The sequence below is a fragment of the Vicia villosa genome, linkage group LG6 (assembly GCF_029867415.1).
Source record: "Vicia villosa cultivar HV-30 ecotype Madison, WI linkage group LG6, Vvil1.0, whole genome shotgun sequence".
Taxonomy (NCBI): Eukaryota; Viridiplantae; Streptophyta; class Magnoliopsida; order Fabales; family Fabaceae; genus Vicia; species Vicia villosa.
The window spans coordinates 116534808-116549764 of record NC_081185.1 but is presented as its reverse complement, the minus strand read 5'-3'; the positions used below and the strand labels follow the sequence as shown (position 1 = coordinate 116549764).

At 34.2% G+C, this 14957-nt stretch overlaps 1 protein-coding gene across 1 annotated transcript; it reads right to left on the bottom strand.

Annotated features, from left to right (window-relative positions):
- Positions 1-1312: 1312 nt before the first annotated feature.
- On the bottom strand, positions 1313-12030 carry LOC131609678 (ALBINO3-like protein 2, chloroplastic). Its single transcript, XM_058881457.1, has 14 exons — positions 11559-12030; positions 11339-11445; positions 10912-11039; positions 10407-10478; positions 9268-9369; positions 4922-4981; positions 4634-4699; positions 3194-3241; positions 2882-3112; positions 2729-2784; positions 2456-2573; positions 2181-2270; positions 1694-1803; positions 1313-1597 (listed from the first exon to the last, which is right to left on the bottom strand). The coding sequence occupies exons 1-14, from the start codon at positions 11912-11914 to the stop codon at positions 1447-1449; spliced, it is 1695 nt and encodes a 564-aa protein (XP_058737440.1). The 5' UTR covers positions 11915-12030; the 3' UTR covers positions 1313-1446.
- Positions 12031-14957: the final 2927 nt, after the last annotated feature.

Sequence of the window (14957 nt, the reverse complement as noted above, 5' to 3'; positions counted from 1 at the left end):
ACTAGAGAGATGAAGGCTCGAAACACATATTTCAACGGATGAATATCCTATAACATTGGAAGATGTGAGTCTGCTTTTTTTTTTTACTAAAAAGATATTCATTCATTCAAATTGAAAAATACATCGATCATTACAAATTCAAGATCGCTAAAAACTGAAAAAGATGAATCTAGAAACAATCTTGCAGCACCTATGTTAAAAGCATATCACGGCAACATGAAAGTGTCATACAAATATGACAAAATAATAGTCACCAGAATATTCATACTTCTGGATCTGCAACATTGACGCTCAAGTCTTCCTCAGATCTGCAAAGATTTGAAGGAAATATGTCAATCTGAACCAACAAATACCGTACTAAGACGAAAAATCAACAAACACCGTACTAAGACAGGAAAACCAACAAACACCGCACAAGACGATGAAAACTTAAAAAACACAATAAAGAAAAAAAGCAAATCTATATGGATAACCACTTATTTAAATAAAAAGAGAAAGAAAAACGGTGTTGAGGGGTGATTTCTAGCCAAAAACCATTCATACGATCGAAGAATGAAAAGAGAGAAAAGTTGAGAGGAGAAAAGAGAAATATTTGCTAAATTTTTTTTAATCGTATGTGAGTCTGCTCTTGGATATTCGAATAAATGAAAAAGTTGTAAATGATAACAGTAAAATGAAGAGATAAAAAAATTGCGAGAATAAAATGACTATTAAACTTTTTATGAATGATTTTCACTAACACCATCTCTCTTCATATAGTTTTCCATGCCAAAATATATATTCTATTCCTCGTTACTAAATTTTTAACGCCAGACAAAATTAATAATTATGTGCATTCTTTGTTGGCTTTTTTTACTACACTTTGTAGGAATATATGCAACGTGACTTCAAGTTTGAGTTTGACGATAGAGAAAATTTATTTCTAAACAAAAAAATGTATTTTTGTTATTTCCAATATTTTTAAAAAGTAGACAGAGTTATCCTCACTTCAATAGTCAATTATCCCTTTCATAGGAAAAAAATAACAAGTTTAAAAAATAAAATAGAACATATTTTTTTATAAATTAAACATAATTCACATCGGTTTCTTAATGAGATGTGTCTTTATACGAATCTTAGAAACACACAACTCAACTCTATTTTGTATTGATTAAAAAATTCATTAAATTATTTAATGGATTCCATATAAATTTTAATCAATTAAAGTGTGTGATAGTTTGTTACTAGCACACATCTCTTTTAAACCGGTGGAGAATCAAATGATACCATCACTTTCACTTCAATATATTAACACTTTTTATAAAAAACTATATCATGCAGCTGGCATCTAAGCTGATTATTCGTCAAAATATAAATTAAAAATTGTAAAACAAACAAGAAATGAAAAGGAAAACTTTATGATTAGTTATACAACACAATATTCACAAGTAAAATAAATATAATAACTCAGAATTCCCTCCTACTACGGGCAAGATCACTTGCTAAATCTTCATGTTGCTCACATTTTTCCAAGAATTTCTTATAACCAGGATTATAAGCAACAACAAGACGCAGATACTTTGCTGCTTCGGCCTTTTGACCAGCATCATATAAAGTGCTGTAAACACAAGAAATCAAATCCAATTTTATTAGCAAAATGGAAATAAGAAAATCAAAGTTTTGACATTAATTAAGGTATTTAACCATGTTGTACCTGGCAAGCAGCAGCAACCCATCAAAATAATAGCCTTTGCTAGTAGGATCTTCGGGCTCTTCCATATTTGCAACTCTTTCAAAGTGTACCCGTCCTTCTTCCTTCTTTCCCTGCCATAAAGAAAATTGAAGAAAAAAGAAAACCAAAGCCAATCCTGAGAAAGAACTAGAAGCATGATATTTGTAAAGAGACATTAACATTGCAAATTAATAGATACACACATACATCAGTACTCATTAGTCAATATACAATCACGATTATAATTAATAAAATACTTGTGATCATAACATATATTCTTTCTACTATGAATGGAAGAAAAAAATGTCTTTAGTTGGAAGATATATCATATCCGAATAACAATTGTGTCTTTAGTTAGTGAGAAGTGTCAAAATATGTATGTATTTAAGTATTTTATGGCCATATATCAAAATACTTTTACAGACAGAAGTTTGATAAAAACAAATAAAAACTGAAGTAAGAATTTCACCTGTCGTTCACAGGCAATTCCAGCCCATTGAGATGAAAGAATCAAAAAATCAACCTCTTCTGGATCAGTTGGGATGCCAGCCAGTGAAAGCTAATGAAAATTCGGTAAATAATTAGGCATTAACAGTGCAAATGAAGTGAAATGAGACAATAAATTTCTAATCCAAGTTAAAATGAAAAATAGCATTCAGAAGTATAGTTCAGAGGAACAAATACCAGACCAAACATAATAAATAAAAACAGAATAGCAAAACGGAGGCAAATAAGAATTCACACCTTTGATATTGCACGCTCAAAGTATTCAACGGCTTCATCATTTATTTGTTTCAGCAAGAGAACCCGTCCCATTAGAACCAAAGCTCGCAAGTATTCAGGGTCCTTATCAAGTGCTAGTCTGTATATGGGAGTTAATAAAGCATTTCCCCATCAATCATAGATAAGGCTTAAAATTACAATAACACTAGGAATTTCCTTTTCTGTTAATTCTTCTCCCACTCTGAAGAAATTAAAAAGGATAACTCACTTTAGTAACTAGAAAGGATAACTTACTTTAGTAAAGGTATTGCACTTTCTTTATCATTACTGGATAGAAATGGGACTGCAAGCTGCAAACAAAAACAACCCTTTAATTGGTGACAACCCTTTAATAAGGTTTTAATGGCATATCACACATGATGCATGTTCATGTTCTTATTCACTCACAGTGGTTAGTTCTACAGGGGACATGTTCTCTATAGGTATTTTATGCCACTTTTCAGGTGAATCCAGCGGGTTCTTTTCGGGAGAAACATTTTCCTTCGTAGCTGCTATAGTACTATTGTCTTGTAAACGAGGCGTTTCAGAAGCACCAATTTGCTCAGAACCTGCTTTTTGACGATTCTTGTCAATTAAGCCCAATTCTCCAAGGATAGTAGGATTTCTAAGAGCAAAGTGCTGCAAAGTTTATTTAGGATTTATTGTACATAGTAGTTCAAACTTAAAAAAACTTACAATGCACAAAGTTTTCTTACTAACCTGAACTAGTGTTAATGAACTATTGGTAATCCAATAGAGTTGGCTTCCCTGAAAGAATAAATTTCAGTAACATAAGACTACAACGTTCAGATTATAGCAAGAGATGGCATGAGACCTGAGTTTACCATAAAATAAAGCAACTGCCAACTAGAATGAAAAAGGGCACATACGCAAAACAGAATGTTGCAGTAATGTGATTGCTAACAAATCTTCTGTTAGAATTATGAGAAACCAATATAGCATCAAGCTACTCATTTTATTTTTTATAGGTATTGATGAGTAATCCTAAACCTAGTTAGTTAGTAAGTAGAAATATGGTTGGGAGAAATAATAAGGCACCTTGCCTGTAAATAAAGAAGAGTGAGAGAGAGAGAGAGAAGGTAGCTTGTCATTTTGAAAGAGTCGAGGCCTTTTGGCATTAGGAGGTGCACTCTCAGAATCTGAGCAACATTGTAATCTTGGAAACTTAACCTATTCTTTTGTAATAAGAGACAAGTTCAAATCAAATGGACAAGGGAAACCTATCAATGCAAGTAAGGCTGTTCATGGTACAGTGCGTGAGAAAAACTGAACCGAATTGAATCAAATCATAGTAAAAATTCAGTCGAACTGAACCAAACCGTTTCAATTTTCTAAGAACCGAACTAAACCAAAATTATTGGTTTGGTATACCGTTTCGAAATTCCAAACCGTTAGAAGACAATTTTTCCTAAACCGAACCGTTTATCAAAGAACCGAACCGTTTAGCTATTTTTCAATTTTTTTTTTTTAATTTAACTTGTTTTAAGCATTTTTCATTTTCAGTTTTTGTTCGGTTCGGGTTAAGTTTCAGTTTGGTTCGGTTTCAGTAACGGTTCGGTTCTAAAACTGTTTGTGCATAATGGTTTGGTTCACCAACCAAACATAACGGTTCAGTTATTTTAACTTCAGTTCGGTTCGGCGGTTCGGTTCAGTTCTTGGATTTTTTTTGAACAGCCCTAAATGTAAGTTCAGAATAAGAGAATGTACCGCTAGACTGAAATGTTGCCGAAATTTTAACTCTATCTAGTATCAACTACTGCAGTCAGGGTATTAAGTTACCTTATTAATCAGATTGAGTAACAAATGAAAATAGACTAATGGATTATAAGGAAATAGTTATTTAAAAAATTACAGGTTTCCTTAATCTTCTGCAACCATGCATCCCAATTACCCAGTGAGCCGTGCTTACAGATATCTTGCATAATAAGATAGCTTCAAATGTAGGATTATTCGTAAATTGTGTAGTCAATTCTTGGTTTTTAATTTTTAAACCATGCCGTCTTTGAAATCTAGTAGTAACCATCTCTCATCTATATATCATATAAGGTATACAACCATAAATTCTCATAAAGCATCGTAGAGATTTCATTTATCCAACTAACATCCTAACAGCGCAAAATATATAAGGATTAAAATTACCTGAGGAATACAAAAGCCAATGAAAGCTATAGGCAGTGTTAGAAAGTCCAAGTATCGCTTGTAGTACTGCATTAACAAAAATATTTCTCATTTAATTGTTGAATTACTGTTTTTAATTCAGTGAACAGAAGCGTACACAACATTCTTAAACACTATTTGTAAACTGAAATAAAGATATTTATATAACAGAAAATGCTAATACACAGAAATGTCCTCCGTTTTTATATCAACTTTGTTTTTGCCGAGGAAAATTAATACGAAGTAACACATTAAAACTGTTACACTCACAGTGGATAACAAGCCAAAAATGTCCTTCGTTTCTTCAACCAAAGGTTTCTTAAAGGATACCTGATAAACAAAGAACATAAATCAGTACACAGTCTATGAATGACTTATCCATGCCCTTTGCAAACCAACAAGACTTTGAGAGAAAGTGCAATTGCACATACCAAACACATCCCAGGCAGAAAGCAATAAATCTACTCTATTATGCATTAAACTGGAAAGTGATTATTATTTTAAAGCACGTAGAATATTAGTTATTATACTATATCTGTATATTATTGTATTGTTGACTGAGCTACTAGTGAGACAGCAATGTAGCTTGTTTAATAAAGGGGAAAAAACCAACAAAATTTGATTTCATCATTATAAGCATAATAACAGAGGCAAGCATACGGCACGTATTGGATTGCCTAACTTGAGAAATCACTGGCCATTGATCAATTCCTTTATGTCCATCAAGTTTGCCAGCTATTTTGGCTCAGTAATCATACCTTTTATTATATTATATCAGCTGCCCCAAATATCCTGTGAAGTAGTTGGCTTCTTCACCACTCAACTACATCCCAACTTTATCACGGGGGTGGCCAAAAAGACATGCTGATATATTTAGGATTAAATTTTTTTTTGGAGAACTAAATTAAACTACTTCATGTTAAATGAACGCCTTTGTTGATATTTGTAAATATAGTGTTAAGAATATTTGTATATAGAATAGTCCCACATCGACTATATTATGTAATTAGCTGTAATCTCTCTATATATAATAAAGTCTCCGTAGTGCTTTACAAGACACACGGTTTATTCAAATGCCTCTTAGTCTTTCGTATCTTAACATGGTATCAGAGCCTGGTTCCACGGCTTCGGTTGCACACATTGGTAATTCATCTGTTTGCCTCTCTCAATCATCTCCTCTTGGTCCTTGGGTCCTCGATTCTGGTGCGTCTGATCATGTTACCGGTAATAAAGGTTTTTTCTCTTCCATCTCTACCTCTGGTTTCTTACCTAGTATAACCGCCGCAAATGGTTCTCAAACCCAATCCCAAGGGATTGGTACTGTTCAAATCCTATCATCTCTCTCTGTTACTTCTGTCCTATATGTACCTAATTGTCCGTTTAATTTACTGTCAGTCAGTCGTTTAACTCGTGCCCTTAATTGTTCTATCACCTTTACTAATAGTGCTGTTACTTTGCAGGATCGGAGTTCGGGGAAGACGATTGGCGTCGGATGTGAGTCTCAAGGCCTCTACTACTTCTCTGCGTCATCCACCACATGCTCTGCCACAGATTCTCCACTCATTATACATGCGCAGTTAGGTCATCCAGGTCTTCCCAAGCTCCAAAAGATGGTGTCCAGCTTATCTAAATTATCTAGTTTACATTGTGAGTCTTGTCAGTTAGGGAAACATACTCGTAGTCACTTTCCCAATCGAGTCAATAAACGGGCTGCGTCCCCTTTTGCTTTAGTTCACTCCGATGTTTGGGGTCCTTCGCGTACTGAGTCTACTTTTGGGTCTAGGTATTTTGTCACTTTTATTGATGATTTTTCACGTTGCACGTGGCTATTTTTAATGAAGAACAGATCAGAATTGTTTTCTATTTTTGAAAAATTTTATCAAGAAATAAGAACCCAATTTGGCTTGTCTATCCGCACCTTAAGAAGTGACAATGCACGCGAATATTTATCTCAACAATTTCAAATTTTTATGTCATCCAATGGTATTTTGCACCAAACATCTTGTCCCCATACACCTCAACAAAATGGGGTAGCCGAACGTAAAAATCGGCATCTCGTAGAAACCACTCGGACCCTACTTCTCCATGGTAATGTTCCTCTCCGGTTTTGGGGGATGCGGTGCTCACGGCATGTTACCTCATTAATCGCATGCCCTCATCTGTCCTTAATAATAAAATCCCTCACTCAATCCTGTTTCCAAACTCTCCTCTTCACCCAGTTCCTCCTCGAGTTTTCGGGTCTACGTGTTTTGTACACAATCTCTCCCCTGGTCTTGATAAACTATCAGCTCGATCACTAAAGTGTATCTTTCTTGGTTATCATCGATCCCAAAAGGGATATCGTTGCTACTCACATACTCTACAACGATACCTCGTATCGGCCGATGTTACCTTCTTCGAGTCAATTCCATACTTCGAGTCCAGCCAAGTAACTCCGGAACCCCTTCAGGAAAGTACTCCTACACCTCTTCCGGAAGTCTCATTTCCCCTTATCCCCCACCATTCTAGCCTTACGGTTGACCCTCCCACTACTCGCCCATTTCAAACATATCAGCGTCGCCAACCCACTTCTGTCGTACCTATTCCTGAGGCAGTACCTGTCCCTGAGGTCATTGCAAACTCTCCTCCGACGCCTTCGCCATCACCGGATCCGATCCCGCAACCTGAGTCCGATCTTCCGATTGCTCTTCGAAAAGGTATACGTCAAACACGAAATCCTTCTCCACATTATATTGATTTATGTTATCATCGTCTTTCTCCTTTGCAGTATACTTGCTTGTCTTCTTTGTCTTCTGTTTCTATTCCTAACACTCCAGGTGAAGCATTATCTCACCCTGAGTGGAGGCAAGCAATGATTGACGAAATGTGTGCTCTTCAAAGCAGTGGTACTTGGGAACTGGTTCATCTACCCCCTGGGAAATCGTTAGTAGGTTGTCGTTGGCTTTACACAGTGAAGGTTGGTCCAGATGGTAAGATTGATCGTTTTAAAGCTCGTTTGGTAGCCAAAGGATACACTCAGATTTTTGGGTTGGATTATAGTGATACTTTCTCGCCTGTAGCCAAGATGGCATCTGTTCGACTTCTTCTAGCCATTGCAGCCATTCGACATTGGCCTCTTCATCAACTTGACATCAAAAATGCCTTTTTACATGGTGATCTTGAAGAGGAAGTATATATGGAGCAACCACCTGGGTTTGTTGCTCAGGGGGAGTCCTCACAAATGGTTTGTAGGCTACACAGGTCTCTTTATGGTCTTAAACAGTCTCCGAGAGCTTGGTTTGGCAGATTCAGCACTGTAGTACAACAATTTAGTATGGTCCGTAGTGAAGCTGATCACTCTGTGTTTTATCGTCACTCTGCCCAAGGGTGTATCTATCTTATTGTATATGTGGATGATATTGTGATAACTGGCAGTGATCATCAAGGAATACTCCAGTTGAAACAACATCTCTCGAATCAATTTCAAACAAAAGATCTTGGTAAACTCCGCTATTTCTTGGGAATTGAGGTGGCCCAGTCTAAAGATGGCTTGGTGATATCCCAGCGGAAATATGCTATGGATATTTTGCAAGAAACAGGGTTGTTGAACGCTAAACCAGCTGATACTCCTATGGATCCAAGTGTCAAATTGCTACCCAATCAGGGGGAGCCTCTATCTGATCCAGGAAGGTATAGGAGATTGGTTGGAAAGTTGAATTATCTCACAGTCACTCGTCCGGACATCTCTTTTGCAGTTAGTGTGGTAAGCCAGTTCTTAAATTCTCCTTGCCAAGAACACATGGATGCTGTTGTCCGGATTCTGAGATACATCAAGTGTGCTCCAGGAAAAGGTCTCGTGTATGAAGATAAAGGACATACTCAGATAGTTGGATACTCTGATGCTGATTGGGCAGGGTCACCCATTGATAGACGATCCACTTCTGGGTATTGTGTACTTGTTGGAGGAAACCTTATATCCTGGAAAAGTAAGAAACAAAATGTAGTTGCAAGATCAAGTGCAGAGGCAGAGTATAGGGCCATGGCAATGGCAACATGCGAACTCATTTGGTTAAAACAGTTACTCAAAGAACTTCAAATTGAAGAAGCAAGATCAATGACACTTATTTGTGATAATCAAGCTGCATTGCACATTGCTTCAAATCCAGTCTTCCATGAAAGAACCAAACATATTGAGATAGACTGTCACTTTGTCAGAGAGAAGATTGAATCAGGCGAAATTGTTACAAGTTTTGTCAACTTCAATGATCAATTAGCATATGTGTTTACAAAATCCCTGCGAAATCCCAGAACTAATTATATATGTGGCAAGCTTGGTGCATTTGACTTATATGCTCAAGCTTGAGGGGGAGTGTTGATATTTGTAAATATAGTGTTAAGAATATTTGTATATAGAATAGTCCCACATCGACTATATTATGTAATTAGCTGTAATCTCTCTATATATAATAAAGTCTCCGTAGTGCTTTACAAGACACACGGTTTATTCAAATGCCTCTTAGTCTTTCGTATCTTAACAGCCTTTAACCTCCACAAGCATGGAGATGGGGATAAAGCAACAAAAGGTAACTAGAGATGATTTAAACCCTCTCGTGGTTATAGACTCAGTACTTCATTACCTGAACAATAATGTAGTGCAAACTAGCCATCAGAAAAGGAAAGGTGAACCCAGAATAACCGTGAGAGAATTCACTTAAATTCTGAAACCATAAAGCACCGCCCTGCAATATTTAGCATGTTTAAATCATTCAGCTGTGTGTTAATATGGTGCAAATATCTGTTAATACTTAATTCTCAACAATCAACATTGATACAGCCTCTCTACAGCAATAAAGTTCCCAATATCTGCAAGTCCATAATTTGCATGCCATCATTAAAGCTTACAGCTATCATTCTAACCCATCTACTATGAAGCACAGACTCCGACACGGACACCGGGACACGACACGACACGGACACTCCGACACCGATAATGTTGAAAACATAGGACACCGACACCGCTACATATAAGCTAATATTTGAGTTTCATTTATCCATATATTGATCAAAATTATGTCTTTAATTCTTTATTGATAACATTGTTTAAATACATGTTTAACCCTTTAAGATGTGTGTGAGATTTGTCCAAACAATATAAAAACGTGTGTTGAAACAAAGAAAAAAAACAAATTTTTGTTTGAAACATTTGTCTGAGTTGTCCGACATATGTGGTATGAGTGTCATACGAGTGTCGGAAGAGTGTCGAAGCAAAGAAAAACATTATTTTTTTAGGGGACACTTGTCTGACTTTTCCGACACTTGTTTGACTTTTCTGACACGTGTCGCACGGGTGTCATACAAGTGTCCGACACCGACGCGTGTCGGACACCGCGACACGCCTACTCCTAGAGGTGTCCGTGCCTCATAGCCCATCTAACTAAATTGAGTTGGACCTTCAAGTTTGATATCTTATAAAGTGATTTTGTTCATTCATGGAACTACAAACTTGTAAATTATGTTTGCAAAATAGGTAGTTAAGAAAAGCACAGACCATGTTATTGATTGCGGATGGCGCACCATGGTGGAAAGCCAAAAATTCATCATTCTAAGCTGCCATGTCCACCATAAAACACCATGGAGCCACCATCCTTCACAAACTGGTCATGGCAATAGTAAAAAAAAATCTACCCACGCAATCTGCCCTGGCGCCGCAACGGCGGATATTTGACAACATTGGCATAGATGCAATAAGAAAACAGCATTTTAGTTAGAGCCTTACACAATCAAAACCAGGGTGATCATCCAGTGACATCCTCCTTATGCTAATCATCCACAAGAAAAAGCAGGGAATCTGGAGTAAAATAAAAAACTCAAAACCATGATGAAAATTTTGCGAAACAACTATATTATCATGTAACTTTGTTATTCAAATATATTGGTTTCTCCTGAATGATAAAAATCAAAGTATTGTACAATTTTTTAACATTCATTTCCCAATTACAAATTTTCTACTAATAGGAATTTAGCTAGATCTCGGTCACTCTGTAGTTTATGCAATTATCTGGTGCACTTGGCTGGAGCAAAGCACACACATTTAATGTTGTCTCCTTGTTGAATCTTTCGGGCAATTTTATATTTTTATCAATTCTCTGATGCTTAGTTTACTATTGTCTCCTTGTTGAATCTTTTAAAGTTGTTAGCAAAGGTGACTAGGGATGAGAAAAAGACAAATTCATTGCTCTAGGGTTCATCAAAAATGTACCTAATGAAATTAGATATATCACCTGAACCATAAATGGTACTAGTGGCCATGCATATGAAGGGCATCCAATTGCTTTTCTCTTCTCCTCGAAGAATGACATCTGTCGCATATAACTCTTTCCTGAGAAAGGTGGTGGGAATGGAGGGGGCACTTTAAGAAGTGAAGGAATCAAACAAAAATCAATAAATAATTTAAGTAGATGAACTACAAATGGAAAAGAGAGAAAAAAATCTGGTACAGACTACTATAAGAAATGTGATAAGCAAGCATTCACTCTTATTTTCTAACCCTAACAATGAACTTGCAAAGGAAATCACAATCAGCTACATCATGAACTTGCAAAGCAAGTTTATGAATTCATCTTTGCTCCTAATTTAGTTTAATAACTATTATGCTACCAAGAGAATGAAGCAATGAAGTGATTCGAGTTGAGAGCATATGATACTTACATTTAGGTGCAAACTCTGCAATCCTTTTAAGCTTGTGAAGTGTAAAAACAAGAGGAAAAAGCATTACAATTCTGAGAGCGAAAGTAGAGGAAACTATAGTTATCCACCTGAAGATTCAAACACTGAATTAACACGAACATTCAATTCAGAATCAGAGATCGAATACTGAATATAGTAGCGTTATCAATAAGAAAACGAGACATTGAACATTGAAGCTTACCATGGAAATCCAGTAAGATCGTGGTATGATTCAAGGATGGAAATCACCGCACGGATGGGGAAAACAGGGCTATCTTCGCCGCCGGCACCGGCGCTGTCTGCGACTGCTTTCAGAATCTCGGAGTGGACCGGTGAGTCGAGACCGAACGTTTCAGTTTCCGATTCGCGGTCGTTGAAAGAGTGAGTTGAGAAAGCGCGTGTGCGGAACGCGTCGAGAGAGGCGGGGGTTGGAGAGTGAGGTGTTGAAGGAGAGTGGAGTGGGGGAAGGGGATGAGATGTGAGGGCTCGTGGCAGATGGAGGAGTGGCGAAGAGCGTGAGCGGCGGAGAATGGAACGGAGCACCGCCGCAGTTGCCATTGACGGCGGGAGGAACTGGCTGGTAGTTAAGTTCGGGCGTGTTTTTTCACTTTTGGTCTACGTTTATTTCTACGGTAGGTTTTCTTTTTCTTTTTTTTTTTTTCATGAAAAGTATGTTTTTTAAGAGGTTAACGGCATTTTTGTTTTTCTTTTCATTTATAAATCTCTGGATTTCGATCCTGTATTTTAAAATTTTTAATTTTAATCCTTCGTTTTTTTTAGTGATTTTCAAATTTTGATCCTTTTGTAATTGTTTGAAAATCTATAATATAAGAAAATTAATGGTTGTGGAAAAATCTAAAATACCCTTATTTGATTTTTTTGCCACCACATTAAAATTGTGGTTTTTTGGTCTTTGTACCATAAAATTCTTAATTTTATTATTAAAATAATACAACTCTTATATTTTATCAAACTTATCAAATCTCTCTTTATTCTCTATTTTTTTTCTCTTTCATCACTTTCTCACTTCTTTCTTCGAAAAAAAATTTACAATCTATAATATAAGAATGTTAATGGTTGTGAAAAAGTCTAAAATACCCTTATTTGATTTTTTGCCACCACATTAAAATTGTGGTTTTTTTGTCTTTGTACCATAAAGTTCTTAATTTTATTATTAAAATAATAAAACTCTTATATTTTATCAAACTTATCAAATCTCTTTCTCTATTCTCTATTTTTTTCTCTTTCATAACTTTCTCACTTCTTTCTTCCAAAAAAAATCTATCAATCTATAATATAAGAAAATTAATGGTTGTGGAAAATTGTGGTTTTTTGGTCTTTGTACCATAAAGTTTTTAATTTTATTATTAAAATAATACAACTCTTATATTTTATCAAATTTATCAAATCTCTCTCTATTCTCTATTTTGTTTCTCTTTCATCACTTTCTCACTTCTTTCTTCCAAAAAAAATCTATCATCTATCAATCTATAATATAAGAAAATTAATGGTTGTGGAAAAGTCTAAAATAGCCTTATTTGATTTTTTGCCACCACATTAAAATTGTGGTTTTTTGGTCTTTGTACCATAAAGTTCTTAATTTTATTATTAAAATAATACAACTCTTATATTTTATCAAACGTATCAAATCTCTCTCTATTCTCTATTTTGTTTCTCTTTCATCACTTTCTCACTTCTTTCTTCCAAAAAAAATCTATCAATCTATAATATAAGAAAATTAATGGTTGTGGAAAAGTCTAAAATACCCTTATTTGATTTTTTGCCACCACATTAAAATTGTGGTTTTTTGTCTTTGTACCATAAAGTTATTAATTTTATTATTAAAATAATAAAACTCTTACATTCGATCAAACTTATCAAATCTCTCTCTACTCTCTATTTTTTTCTCTTTCATCACTTTCTCACTTCTTTCTTCCAAAAAAAATCTATCAATCTATATCAATCTATAATATAAGTAAATTAATGGTTGTGGAAAAGTCAAAAATACCCTTATTTGATTTTTTGTCGCCACATTAAAATTGTGGTTTTTTTGTCTTTGTAACATAAAGTTCTTAATTTTATTATTAAAATAATACAACTCTTATATTTTATCAAACTTATCAAATCTCTCTCTATTCTCTATTTTGTTTCTCTTTCATCACTTTTTCACTTTTTTCTTCCAAAAAAAATCTATCAATCTATATCAATCTATAATATAAGAAAATTAATGGTTGTGGAAAAGTCTAAAATACCCTTATTTGATTTTTTGCCACCACATTAAAATTGTGGTTTTTTGGTCTTTGTACTATAAAGTTCTTAATTTTATTATTAAAATAATACAACTCATATTTTATCAAACTTATCAAATCTCTCTCTATTCTCTATTTTGTTTCTCTTTGGAAAAGTCTAAAATACCCTTATTTGATTTTTTGCCACCACATTAAAATTGTGGTTTTTTGGTCTTTGTACCATAAAGTTCTTAATTTTATTATTAAAATAATACAACTCTTATATTTTATCAAACTTATCAAATCTCTCTCTATTCTCTATTTTGTTTCTCTTTCATCACTTTCTCAATTCTTTCTTCCAAAAAAAATCTATCAATCTATAATATAAGAAAATTAATGGTTGTGGAAAAGTCTAAAATACCCTTATTTGATTTTTTGCCACCACATTAAAATTGTGGTTTTTTGGTCTTTGTACCATAAGTTCTTAATTTTATTATTAAAATAATACAACTCTTATATTTTATCAAACTTATCAAATCTCTCTCTATTCTCTATTTTTTTCTCTTTCATCAATTTCTCACTTCTTTATTCCAAAAAAATTCTATCATTCTATAGTATAAGAAAATTAATGGTTGTGGAAAAGTCTAAAATATCCTTATTTGATTTTTTGCCACCACATTAAAATTGTGGTTTTTTGTCTTTGTACCATAAAGTTATTAATTTTATTATTAAAATAATAAAACTCTTACATTCGATCAAACTTATCAAATCTCTCTCTACTCTCTATTTTTTTCTCTTTCATCACTTTCTCACTTCTTTCTTCCAAAAAAAATCTATCAATCTATATCAATCTATAATATAAGAAAATTAATGGTTGTGGAAAAGTCCAAAATACCCTTATTTGATTTTTTGCCACCACATTAAAATTGTGGTTTTTTGGTCTTTGTACCATACAGTTCTTAATTTTATTATTAAAATAATACAACTTTCATATTTTATCAAACTTATCAAATCTCTCTCTATTCTCTATTTTTTTCTCTTTCATCACTTTCTCACTTCTTTCTTCCAAAAAAAATCTATCAATCTATAATATAAGAAAATTAATGGCTATGGAAAAGTCCAAAATACCCTTATTTTTGTGAATGATACCTAAACAAAAATGAAGTCTATATACGGAAAAAAATCTATTATTGACCTAAATATCTTTATATACGAGAAATTGTATTTATGATCAAATATTTTTGATAAAAAATGGTATACGGGAAAAAATATATTATTGATCTAAATATTTTAATATACGAAAAATATATTATTGATCTGAATACTTTTTTTTTAAAAATGGTATACGGGAAAAAATTTATTATTGATCTAAA